Below are 13,913 nucleotides of genomic sequence, written 5' to 3' on the forward strand. Positions count from 1 at the left end.
AGTATATAGCAACGAGTAAATGTATGTGTCTATAATACACTGTACACGTGTTCACGCCTTCGTTTTTAGAATATACAGCACATGTGCAGCACATTTACATATGCATTTTTGGTGACGTGTATGAAGGTGTGTGTGCGTGTGTGTGTGTGTCTGTGCCAGTGATTACCTAAGAAAAAAACAAAGGATATATTGCAGTGACGTTCATCTTCAAAAGATATTTAGTAATATGTGTTATGTAACTGTAAATTCTGCACTTATCAAATTTTGGCTTAGACAGGACGACAGTATTGTGGAGACGGTTTTTGTTCTTTCTCTCCTGAACAATTGTCTTGAACAAAATTGTGAGGCCGGTGTTCAGACAGGACAAAACTCTTTGTTGTTGTTGTTTCGACTGGATTTCGTCAATAGGAACAATTCAAAGCTGTTGCATAATTTCTGTTTTTGCCATTGTAAAAGTTACATGTGCCGGAAGTAGATATATATACTTAAAGTTATCTAAAGTATAAGTCTGAAGTATCACCTTTTGGCTTCTGTCCTCTGCTTTGGAACAAATCCATAAACTTCCCTTTAAAGGTTAAAATGAAAAGTAATAAAACAGGAAATGCGTGTAATTACGTCTTGCATAACAAGCTCATTAGTAATAATTATAATTGTATGTAGTTTCTTGAATCCCCCGCAGGTTATGAAGCCAGACACAAAAGAGCTCTGTGTTTTTCTGCCTGTAAAGAGAGCGTGTTTGTGTTGGAGGACACTGGCTACTGAGGTCAGTGTGGCATTTTTCTTTCTGTTTTCATGCAGCAGGTAGACCCCCTTAAGGGAATGTCTACAGACCACTGATATGTGGTGACAGTCACCCTTTAGATGATCTTCACTGGGTGGTTTTCATGTTTATCCAGGAGAGTGAGATCAGAAGGAGAGAGAGAGAGAGAGAGAGAGGAAACGGAGAGGCTGTCCGAATCCTCCTCCACGTCCTCCTCCAAATCTGCCTCTGTGTTTCGTCTCACTGCAGCCACTAAAGGATGCTCAGCCTCCAGACAGACTCACTTTCAAGGATGAACACGCACACAATCACATGCACTCGCACAAATACACATGCACAAACACGCACACACACACATTAATGCTGGCATCCATCAAACAGCTTTCGCTGGACTGTAAATCCCATACTGACAGGCTTCCGGCAGATGCTATTTACTTCACAAATAGATTATGTTTTTTATTAAAATCCAAAATTAGTGAAGTGCATCTGGTGAGCAGAGCTACAGACGACGCATCAGCTCAGCATTCATTTTATTTCATAGTTTTATTCCACAATGACCCCTGACTGGCCGTGTGTGTGCGTCTCTTCGTTGTACCACATCCTCCTGACTGGTAAATATCCCCTGGCTCTAATATAACTGGACCTCCAGAGCAAACCCATGCAAGCTTCTCAGCAACAGGTATTGCGGTCACCTCCATGTGCCAGCATAGGACAAGTGTATATGAATAATGGAAAAGAGCGAGGGCGCATAACAGAGTCTCAGCCTCCGTCAGAGAGAGAGAAGGGCCATGAAAAATGCACCACTAAATTTCACAGACAAAATGCAGACCAGTCAATCACTGCTGCATGAAAGCCCTTTTTAGACTTTGAACACCCTCTTAATTGGCAGCCGTGGAGGGCTGATAAAGTTCAGAGAAACCTTCCGCTGTGCTGTTTTACCTCCGGACCCATCAGTGACTCTTAATGGACATTTTTACACCCTAAACATCCGTGTCACAGTGCTGCTGCCAGTGCCATGAAAACATGTTTTAAAATAATCATTTAAAGGGACTCTTTGTAACTTTTTACACGTTAGATCTACCGGGTCGGGATTCCATGCGCGTGTGTGGCCGGAGTCTCTGCTCGTCTGCCTGCTTGCCTTCACTCAAACACCACGCGCGTTCTCGCTGTCTCGCTCCACCTCTACACGTTCATGCGCGCTCACTCCACACTGCAGAAGAGTTAGTTTAGCTCTGAGAATATCTAGTGAATGTACAGTGGACGTTTGTGCAGAAATAACTGCTGCAGCTCCTCCAGACCAACAGAGGTTTCCCGTGTCTTGTGAAGTGACGGGGCTCCGCAGAGAGAAACGTTATCGTCTCCGACCAAAACTCCGGTGTCTCCCCTGTTCCTTCTGACCGCAGTCGGGAGGCTGAAGCAGGAAAAGCCGACACTAGGATCAGCATTGATTCATGGAGAGACCTTCGTCTGGTCAGCTAACATTACTGCCAAGCAGCTGAAATATAGAGTGATATTGTGGTTTTAGCTGACGTGTGTCGCCTCACTGTTTTGAGCGATGCTCGTTCATGTCTATGTAGAGCGAGCACAAGCGTGAGCCCGACACTGACCTTCATTGACTTAACGGCCGCAGGTGTCGCTGTTAACAAGTATTTCTGAATCTAACAAACAGTCCCTTTAAAATGAAGCCAGAGTGCATTTTGTAGACTGTTGGTATGTTTTTTTCCACTCCCAGCATGCTGTGGGCCTGAAAAGTTAAATATGAAAAGAAAGAAAACAACTGTGTTTTCAACCCAAGGGCTGCCTGAACACACTTCCATTTTCAAAGAAATCTCAAATCCAACTGTTTAAACAACTCTCTCTCTCTCTCTCTCTCTCTCTCTCTCTCTCTCTCTCTCTCTCTCTCTCTCCCTCCCTCTCTCTCTCTCTCTCTCTCTCTCTCTCTCTCTCTCCTCCCTCTCTCTCTCTCTCCCTCTCTCTCTCTCTCTCTCTCTCTCAGTTTGGAGAATGGTTGGAGTGATGTCACCTCCCTCCTGTGTGGGCATTCATTCCATCAGCAGTGAGTCTCCAAAGATGCTGCTCACCAGACGCAGCATTGCGCTCGGAGATGTGACAGAAGAGGAGCGACTCTACTCGTGGATCTTTGAGTGATATTTTTGGGAACACCTATATTTTTCCCCATCGTGAGACTTTGGAGGACCAGTAATGTAGCTGTTTTACCGTTTGAGGAGATGCATTTGTGCAGGTGCTGCGTCTCATGTGGGCTTCACTCCGTTTCTACTGACCAGGAGCGTTATTACGCACAAAGCATCTCCACGCGTCAGGAGCGTTTTTACGCGCAACGTTTCTCCACGCTTTAGTGGAAGATCAGCTCAGTCTCAGCCTGTTTTTCGGAGAGGAAAATGGGTGCAAAACAACAAACATGATAGGAAAGGACAACCCGGAGCCAGAATGGATGTAAGCCAGTTCAATGTGTTGGTGGAAAACGTCTCCAAAGATGAGAACTCCACGGACGCACCGCTCGGTAACGGTTTGCCGCACACGGAGGCAGCTACCGCGCTCATCATCCTGGTGGTCACCGTGATTATCTCGGTGACTATCGTCGGTAACGTGTTGGTGATTGTTGCAGTGCTGACCAGCCGGGCTCTCCGTGCGCCCCAGAACCTGTTCTTGGTCTCTCTGGCCTCAGCAGACATCCTGGTGGCCACACTAGTCATCCCTTTCTCCTTAGTCAACGAGCTCATGGGCTACTGGTACTTTGGCACCACCTGGTGCGCCTTCTACCTGGCTCTGGACGTGTTGTTCTGCACCTCATCCATCGTGCACCTGTGCGCCATCAGCCTGGACCGGTACTGGTCCGTCACCAAGGCGGTCAGCTACAACCTGAAGAGGACTCCGAAGCGCATCAAGTCCATGATCGTGGTGGTGTGGGTGATCTCTGCTGTCATCTCCTTCCCTCCTCTCCTCATGACCAAACACGATGAGAGGGAGTGCCTGCTGAACGATGAGACCTGGTACATCCTCTCCTCCTGCCTGGTGTCCTTCTTCGCTCCGGGTCTCATCATGATCCTGGTCTACTGTAAGATCTATAAGGTGGCCAAGCAGCGCTCCTCCACAGTGTTCGTGGCCAAGAACGGTTTGGAGAGGCAGCCCTCTCAGTCGGAGACCTGCTTCGTGAGGAAGGACCGGTTGGAGATGGAGAGCCCCAGCAGCCAGAGCTCCGGCAGCCTGCAGCAGAGACAAGGCGAGCTGGATGACATCGACCTGGAGGAGAGCTGCTGCCAGGCGGACACCAAACCACGCAACCACCGCTTCACCAAGAGGAGGAAGGTGGAGGGCTCGGACTGCTGTCCTCCTCAGAGCTGCCGTCTCTCCTGGGCTTCAGCCAGAGCTCTCCAGCTCTACCCGGACCAGAAGAACCCAGCTGTGCGTCAACAGCAGCTGGCTGCAGCCAATAAGACCAAAGTGGCCCAGATGAGGGAGAAACGGTTCACCTTCGTGCTGGCTGTAGTGATGGGGGTGTTTGTGCTCTGCTGGTTCCCCTTCTTCTTCACCTACAGCCTGCATGCTGTCTGCAGAGACAGCTGCTACATCCCTGGAGCTCTCTTCAACCTCTTCTTTTGGATTGGCTACTGCAACAGTTCTGTGAACCCCATCATTTACACGATTTTCAACAGGGACTTCAGGAAATCCTTCAAGAAAATCATATGCAGAACTTCTAAACGCACATAAAAACACAGAAAGGGCTCAAACCTGGTTTGCCTTTTTTTGGGGATTATTAGAGCTCGTTCTTCTTGACTGACTGCTCCCCACACACACACACTCATTTTGATGTATAACTACCATGACCCCAGTGTTGTGTTGCACATTTTAAAGTCTGTAAATAAAATGTTATGTTGAGCAAAACAAAAGAGAAATATTTTTAGTGCAATCGGTGTTGCAGATGGTTATTTATTTAAAGGGACTGTTTGTAACTTTCAGAAATGCTTGTTAACAGCGACACCTGTGGCCGTTAAGTCAACGAAAGTCAGCGTCGGGTTCGCACTTGCTCGCTCTACATAGACATGAACGAGTATCGCTCAACACAGTGAGGCGACATACGTCAGCTAAAAGCACAATATCACTCTATATTTCAGCTGCTTGGCAGTAATGTTAGCTGACCAGACGAAGGTCTCTCCATGAATCAATGCGGATCTTGGTGCTTTTCAGGAAAAGCAGGTCGGTGCCGAGGCTGAAGCAGGAAGAGAAACGTTTTCGTCTCCCGACTGCGGCCGGAGGGAGACACCGGAGTTTTGGTCGGAGACGATAACGTTTCTCTCTGCGGAGCCCCGTCACTTCACAAGACACGGGAAACCTCTGTTGGTCTGGAGGAGCTGCAGCAGTTATTTCTGCACAAACGTCCACTGTACATTCACTAGATATTCTCAGAGCTAAACTAACTCTTCTGCAGTGTGGAGTGTGCGCGCAGGCACGTGTAGAGGTGGAGCGAGACAGCGAGAACGCGTGCGGTGTGTGAGTGAAGGCAAGCAGGCAGAGGAGCAGAGACTCCGGCCACATGCGAGCGCGCATATGCGAACCCGGTAGATTTATACGTGTAAAAAGTTACAAACAGTCCCTTTAAGTTGAGCAAAACAAAAGAGAAATATTTTTAGTGCAATCGGTGTTGCAGATGGTCAGTTATTTAATGATTAGATGCATTTATGCCTCACAAGTTGTAATATATAGGTCACTGTATAATAAGTCCTGCAAACCCTTGCACCTTTGAACAGGAAATCTCTGTATTGGATCAATCACTAACGCTGCTGCTGCAAGCAGGAGGAAAGAGCTACTTGAAGTCATGAATGTAGCATGGATTGCAGTGCTGGCGGCTGGCTCACTGTGGGTGTTTTGTGTAAAGATAAAAAAAGAGGATTAATCTCCACCATCTATAAGATACGAGCACGAGGCGAAGCAGGCGAGTATTGCCTGTGAGTGTGTGTCATGGAAAGAAAATGAAATCCTACAGATCAAATGAAGTTTATCGTCATGTTGTAAATGTTTGTCATTATTACAGGTATTTCAGACACACGTTTATTTTTGCTTGCTGCTGTTAAAGCTCTGCAGCAACTCAGACATTCCTTATCAGTGAACCCCCCCCCCCCACCTCAAACAAAATATTACGTAAGAGTCTAATCTCACACCCCCACCGCTCCATCACACCACCTCACACCAGAACAATGGCCGAGCTGAGGCCTGTGTGTGCAAGAAATCTAGTGGATTAATCTGTGTTTCATTTCAACACCTCACAATACCTCAGTCAGTAAATATTTAAACCATGCCAGGTCACTCTTCTGCTGATTTCAGTGTCATGGGACAGATCTGGGTTTTTACAGTCCAGCAAATATTACTTTCATTGTGTTGTAAAATTATAATTTTTTTTACATTCTCTTACAAATAAAATGTTTTACTGGCAAGATGAGAAAAAGAAATTCCAGTATATGTGACTGTGACATGCCAGAGGATTGGAAGGATGCTCACAACCTCTTAAAAATAACATTTGTGGACACAGTTATTGCAGGAAGAACTGGACCTCCATCCCAGCATCAAATCCCCAAATTGGTTCAATAAGAGAAGCTTAATATCTACTACGAGCCAAGCCTTTATAAAGCCGTATTATAGATAAAGTCCTTAAACTATCCTTTAACGTCCCACCTCTTAAAGCTGCAGTGGGTAGAAATGGAGCAAATGTGATTAAAAAAAAGAAGTTATTTTTATAAAACGGTCGCTATATCCTGACTGTAGTGCATGAGACAGGTACTCTGAAAAAAACATTGTGTGTCCTCCGGTGCTCCTAATGGCATCTGCAAGACTTCACAGACCGGAGGAAAACAACCAATCAGAGCCGAGCTGGAGCCTTGCCGTCTCTGAGCAGCTGTCAATCACTCGCGAACTCCGATCAAACGGTCAAACTAGGCAGCGCTGATCAAATGTGAATCAATATTCTGTTACTGTAATGCTTATTTCTCTCCTCAGATGTTTTCAGAATCATCTTGTAGTGCACTGAAAGCTTGTGACCCGGCAGCCATGTTGAGATCAGTTGAGGAAATACCAAGCACCGCCCACCAGCCGGAGCAAACTTTCTCATTTTACAGCTAAACAGTGCACTACAAGATGTTTCTGAAAACATTTGAGGAGAGAAATAGGCTTTACAGTAACAGAATAATGATTCATATTTGATCAGCGCTGCCTAGTTTGACCGTTTGGTCGGAGTTTGTGAGTGATTGACAGCTTCCTCCGTTGAATGAACAGCCAATAGGAACGCTCTCTCTCTCTGAAATAACCGGTGATTGGTCAAAGTCTCCCGTCACGGACTAGATCTTTTAAAGCCTGAAAACAGAGCCATGAGGAGGAGCAGAAGTTTTCTCTCTTCACACTTCAACTACAATATGCTGAATGGTTATTTTTGCCCATGAAACTTTCTGCCTACTGAAGCTTTAAAATATGTAGAAATAATTCACATCAGGAACAAGTCTTCAGATTGTATAGGGGGAATATATAAGTTACTACATGAAAGGAAATGTTGCTGTTAGATTCAAGGGTATACAGCCTCAAACTGCGTTTGCATTGTGATGCATCTGTGATATAAAGTGCATGCTTAATGTTGCAGATATGATGAAACTTGCATGAGAAGTTCCTGCACTCCTCTTGGTTAGTGAGGAGAAGGCTGACCATGCAGCTCCATATCGGCCTATTGTCTGCATCGGGGGGTGCTGGGGATGGATACACTATTTATATCCTCTCAGGAATGTCTTCAAAGCAGTCCTACGGCTCGCTGGCGCCTCGCCAAAGATAATTCCGCCTTTTGAGAGTGGTGTCATGCTTGAAAGGAATTTTTTAAGAAAGTTTAACGAAGTGTTTTTTGTGCCTATATTCACGAGGGTGTTGTTGAAGTATCATCCAGGGGAAACAAGAGTGAAGGTGGTTGCAATATTTCCCTTTTTTCCTCTTGACGCGCTGCACCATTTTATTCATGAACAGAATTAGACAGTCTGAGAGAAGCTGGTGAGAGGAAGGAAACTTTCTCTCAAAGGGGATTCGCAAACTCTTGAAACAAATGAAACGTCTGGGGCCGAGTCACACTCAACACGTAACGGGAGGTGGTGAAATCAGCTTTTGTGTCTTCATCTTGAAGAATTACTGGGATGAAGTGATGCTAATTGGGACATGTGTAACTTGCTATATGTAACTTATTAGCATGTTCATCACTCTTAAAGCCTGTTGCATTATCCCAGGAGGAAATGTTTACGTGAGCACTCCTATGTCAGTGTGCCGATTATTATCCAACCAGACGTGCAACTCCCTGGTTGAATCTCTCGTTCCCAATTCAATTATCTTTGTAATCAAGCGCTCCTTGCAGCACGGATGGAGCACAACGCTTTTAATCAGCTGTTAGTGTTTTCTGTTACTTTCAGTCATGTGTAATCTCTGTAGGCATGTCTCTTCACACGCCTCAGCTCTGTTACGTTTGTTTTTCAGTACAAATTGAGAGACCTACATGTAGAGCAGCGTTTTCACTTAAAGGCAGGGTTGACGATGTTCTCCAGTCTCCACTATCTGTTATATTGGTTGAAATGGTCTTTACACCCCGACAGCGATTCATTACTGATGAGCTTTGAAAAAGGAGCGGAAAAGAACCGTCATCTGTAGCTGCTGTAATCCTGTAAAAACGTCTACCGATCACTGCCTCGCGGTCCGCTTGGAAAGAACCAATCAGATGCCTCCCTGCCTCCCTGCTCGTACTCTACCCTTGGCGTGCACCAGCCTGAACTCAAAGCGCGTCGCCGCCGCGAGAAAACTCAGCCCTGCAGTAGCACTGCTGCAGTTACTTGTCATGAGGTAGCGTTGTTGAGTTGAGGTCCTCTCTCAGCTCTGTGTCGTTGAAGTAGTTACGATGCGGCGGTGCTCGTGCATGTGTGTGTGTGTGGGGGGGGCGTTGCCTTGGAAGGAGCCCCGAGGGGGGAGGGGGGTTTAGACGGAGCTCCTGAGGCGATGCTACTTTCAAATCATGCTAGCTGTCCAACATCGCCAACCCTATCTTTAAAAAAACAACAACAACACACGAGACTAAACCCAGATCCCTCACAATCCTTCACTCTTCATGAGATAATCGCTTTGCTAGTTGTATACAAGACAACATTTCAGTGTCCTCTGTTGATTTGCAGGCTTCTACCAACACGTTCTCATCTCAGCTCGTCACATACTGACGCTTTGTCAGACCCCTCGGCGTCCCTTTTGGCCCGCGGTAAACACGTGGTTAATGTTGGGAATCAAACAAAAAACACTTGCTTAGGTTTAGGCAATAAAACACTTAGTTAGATTTAGGAAAAAATAACACGGTTGGGCTGGGAACGCCTCGTGGGCACCGTTTGTACAGTGAAAATGTGACAGGACATATACGAACAGCTGATTGCAAAGTGAAAGTGAAACATAACGCAAGGGACACAAAGTTCCTGGATGAAAGCTTTGTTTGTTGGAACCATCCACCTCCCCTCCGCCATGTGTGTCTCTTTAGCTCTTTGAACTACGTCACCACAGCACATTCGCAGATGGGTTTATACTGTAGTTAATGGAAAGCCCGCTGCGTGCGGCGGTCGTGACAAAGCGTCAGTATTTGACGCCCTGGGAATGAGAACGGGCTGCTCCCACCGAGCCTTTTATTTATCCTGGACTGTAAACAAAGCTGGAGGCCAGTTCAGGAAGAGAAGCGGAGCTGCGGCGACCCCTCAACCTCCCAAATCCTCCTCTAAAGGCTTAATGAGAGCAACAGACCAACCGGGTCAGAGTCAAAGCATTTCCTGGTGTGGGATGCTGAGGGGAAAGCTCTATTCTGGCCGTTTGTAAAGGGGAGGAAGAGTGTACGGTCAGAGCCAGCTGCCAGGGCTGTTTAGGGTCAGCGGTGCCAACGAGGCTATTTGTAGTCACAATAGTCAGGAGATGTGGTTATAAATGTTTCAAGATGAGGGCAGCATCTTAAGACGAGAGAGAGAGAGAGAGACAGAGAGAGAGAGAAATAGAGAGAGAGAGAGAGAGAAAGAGAGAGAGAGATGATTGTATGTCCTCTGCTAAGTTACCTTGTTTGTCAGGCACAATGCAGCATCTGCAGGTAATTGCTTTTTTCAATCGTCTCTAACAAGATAAGGGTCGGAGGCGAGCGAGGCCAAAAGTGGCGTCAATCCCAGGAAGCCTCCGCGTGTACTGGAGAAGAAGAGCCAGTTTGTCATTAGCGTAAATCAGCCGGTGTCACGTCGAGCTCGCTGCCTCCAGGCCGTTCTGACATATCGGCCCGTTTTAAACACAAACAACCAGCTGTATGACTCGAGGTGTCGGAGGAGATCAGAAAGCTGCAGAGCTAACTTAAAGACGACGGTCAGAATACTGGCCTCTGTGTCTCTGCATGCACACATATGCAGATGTGCATCCTCCACACCTCCTGATAGACCAAGCAAGTAGATATTTTACTCAGCAGGAGAATCACCATGACGCTAGGACATTTACAGATCTATTTTTAAAACAATATAAAAATGTGCAGCTTTAAAGGAAACGTAAGGGGAAATTTGTTTTGATCCAATGAAAAGATCAAATCCATCCTACTAACAAGTGTGTATCCAGATTCAGATTCTGTTCAGACTCAGACTCCAACATAAACTACACGGAAGCACCAAAACTGCAAAGTTCTATCTAGTGAAGCCCGTCTGTGAAACAGTGTCAACTCTTCCTGCTTCGACCTCCCGACCGCGGTCAGAAGACACAGGGGAGACCGTAGCTTTGGTCTCCAGGGCCGGAGTCTCTGCTGTACTCTGCTCCTCAGCCTGCTTGCCTTCACTCGCTCAGCTCGCTCAGCTCTCACGTGCATGCACACACTACACACTGCAGAAGAGTTAGCTTAGCTCTGAGAATATCTAGTGAATGTACAGTGGAAGTTTGTGCAGAAATAACTGCTGCAGCTCCTCCAGACCAACAGAGGTTTCCTGTGTCTCGTTGCCTGAAGTGACGGGGCTCCGGAGCGAGTGTGTGTCGCCTCACTAGTTTTGACCAATGCTCGTTCATGTCTATGTAGAGCGAGCACAAGCACGAGCAACAGGACGCTGACTTTCGTTGACTTAACGGCCACAGGTGTCGTGTTAACAAGCAATTTATGATTCTTACATAGAGTCCCTTTAAAATAAGTACATAAAGTAAAATACGTACAGAAACAACGTAACATCAGTACAGAAAACACGTCACAAACGTCACTAATGTAAAAGAAAGGCGTTCTTATTGCACGCTATAAATGCCTCGCGCTTTATCGTGTCTTTCGGACTGGAGAGCCACAGAACGGTTTGGGAATTCAGAAAGCATTAAGAGATGGACAAATGCATTATTGGTTTCAGTCTTTTCATGAGATTTGTTGTTAAAAGTTACAATATAGAATAATACCAGCTTCATTCTTTAAAAGTTAAGAAACCCAAATACAAAACAAGACAAACAAGCTGATTGGAAAACAAATCTCTTGTTTGGTTTTAACATTTATGATTATGCCTAGTGGCTTAAACAAACAAACATAAAGAAGTATGCTTTCCCCTCTTCTCTTCTTGTAACTGAAGAACAAACTTTGTGGTGTGATTGATGAAAACTTTCAGTCCCTTAATTAAGGCCCAACCAGGATAGTTAATCTATAGATTCATCTCCTCTCTTGTTCTGCTGCCTGCCTCGTTGTTTGTAATCCTGCAGACGAGCCTCCGTCTCTCTGTTTATCCATCATTTATTTCCATTCCTCCATGAATATTTGTTTTAAAAAATATATCTTTATGCAAAGATGTTTCCCTCCGAACTCATTCCACTTTATATTCAAGTCTCTGCAGTTTCAAATTATTCACCATGATTCATCCTCTACATACAGAACTGGACATTGGAGGAAGTCTGAACAGATGGCATAGTACGGTACAGATGAACATATGGAAGATGGACAAACAATTAGGCGTCTGTTATTCCCGAGCGTTGCGTCGTTGTTGTTTTGTCGTTATTGTATTCGTCCCACACACACTCTGTTTCATAATCTGCTTCCTCAGCAGTCCGTGTGAGATTAAATCTTTCTTTTGTTTCTAGCGGGCATTCGCTGGCATTATTTAAATCCAAACAAAACATCCGTGCAGCTGATCCATTTTCGAGGGAAATCTTGTGTGCTGTACTTCTCTCACAGTCTCTGATGGAAGGTGCTATTCTTGGTAGACGCTCTATAGTGCTTCCCCCTTGTTCCTGTTCCTCGTACTGAGACAGACTACTGAGAAGATGCCCTGCTGCTGGACCAGAGTGCACCTCTCTTCCCTTTGTTTGCTACTCCCATCATCATGTGTTAAAACACACATACATACTGTATACACACCTCCTGCACTCTGTCATGTATTTGTCCATTATACAGCCTAGTAGCCACACCATTAAAAGGACACCTATGACCTATGATACTATGGAAACGGACCGGTCTCACCATTATGTGAAGGTACTGCTGCACAAAAGGGTCACAGAAAATACAATATCATTCAATAACGTATTGACAATCACCTTTAAAGGGACAGTGTGTAGGATTTGGCGGTGTGGTTGCAGATTGCAACCAGTTGAGTACCCCTCCGCTCAACCCTCCCTTTCCAAGACGGTGGTGACGTGAGCCGCTGAGTGCAAAACCACGGTAACGCCGTTCGCCTCGCTCAGAGGTCATCCTTGATTTGATTTTTATTTGATAGGGCCGATGCAATTTAACATAGTTCCAATACAGGGCATGAAACTGATGCACAGAGAGTTTATAGCTATTGCTAATTTTCAACTGTTGTCCCTAGTTGGGCTTTTACATGTACATCTCTCATCTCATCTTCAACCTCTTATCCGGGGTCGGGTCGCGGGGACAACAGCTCCAGCCAGGGACGCCAAACTTCCCTTTCCCGGGCCACATTAACCAGCTCTGACTGGGGGATGACACATGACACAGTTATGAATATTATAATCCATCCCACGAAATGTTAAACACTGTTCCTTTAAAAACAACGACCCACCAGTCTTTATCTTGACAATCAAAAACAATAAAATTCACAAAGCTTCTGCTGCACAGAGAAACAGAAATGAAAGCTTTGTTAAAAACGTTTCATGTCAAAGGATCAACTGCTTGTAACATTATCATCATTAAGAGCTCCAGCGCTGCACCTGCAGCAGCAATAATTGCAGCCATGAAACTAATGTTAGGAGTCGAGGGAGAATGAATATTACAGATAATAATAATAATAATGGGGGGTAACTACATAGAGGTCTATCATCATCCAATCACAGTGTGTGTATTTCTCTTCAGTCTGGAGAGATCAGTTCCAGTGTTCTTCACAACAGCAGCCCTTCAATGCGTACTCTGCTCTGACCCAGTTTCAATAGAGTAGGAGGGCGGGTGTAAATGCTCAGGGTGTAATTAAAGGGTTCCTGCGCTCGTCTTTGCATTGAGGCTCCAAGCAGCATGAGTGCACCCATTGGTGGGACTTCACAGCAGGAGGTGCTGCACAAGGGAGAAGTTTGCCTTCAGGGGTTTTCTGTCTGAAAAATCTCCTTAAGTTTAGGTTTAGGAAAAGATTGTGGTTTGGGGTTCAAATAAACCCTTTCTGGCAGAAAGCCCCGGAGGCAAACTTCTCCCATGTGCGGAGGCGTTTTAATCATGCAAACTCGGAGCCGTGAATCGTGGATTCAGCCCAAGAATTCAGACTGCAGGCTGGATGTGAGAGGTAACAAAAGCTTTCAACCTGCTCTTCGCACAGTCGGCTTCCTCTCTGAAAGTGTCTCATCATGGTTTTACTACACTGCAAACTCATCAACTCTCATGTTCATCACTGAGAATCTTCAGTATTAAATATGATGTTGAACAAGGAATAAAAAAAAACTAGGACCAGTTCAAGCAATAATAGACTGCCTGAAGCAACAAGAACAGAGCAGACAACATCTGTCACAAGTGTTCAATCTTAATGTAAGAGCTTTCTCTTGTTGTCAAGCATCTCAAATATATATATATAAATCCTCTACAAAAAAGTGTGTGTGTACGTTCTACGGCTTTGTTGCCATCAGCTTGGCACCGTTTATATATCCGCACAGCTCTCTGACTCCTCTAATCCAT

General features: G+C 45.5%; 2 protein-coding genes across 2 annotated transcripts in view; both read left to right on the forward strand.

Annotated features, from left to right (window-relative positions):
* tmem126a (transmembrane protein 126A) overlaps nt 1–13,913 on the forward strand; it is a 592,581-nt gene that overhangs the window by 454,951 nt on the left and 123,717 nt on the right. The gene's annotated exons all lie outside the window — the stretch shown is intronic.
* On the forward strand, nt 2,485–6,210 carry adra2db (adrenergic, alpha-2D-, receptor b). The gene has a single exon (XM_074649467.1). It carries the CDS (start codon nt 3,209–3,211, stop codon nt 4,487–4,489), a length of 1,281 nt encoding a protein of 426 aa, XP_074505568.1. The 5' UTR covers nt 2,485–3,208; the 3' UTR covers nt 4,490–6,210.

Source organism: Sebastes fasciatus, chromosome 10, assembly GCF_043250625.1.
Source record: "Sebastes fasciatus isolate fSebFas1 chromosome 10, fSebFas1.pri, whole genome shotgun sequence".
In the NCBI taxonomy this organism is placed as follows: domain Eukaryota; kingdom Metazoa; phylum Chordata; class Actinopteri; order Perciformes; family Sebastidae; genus Sebastes; species Sebastes fasciatus.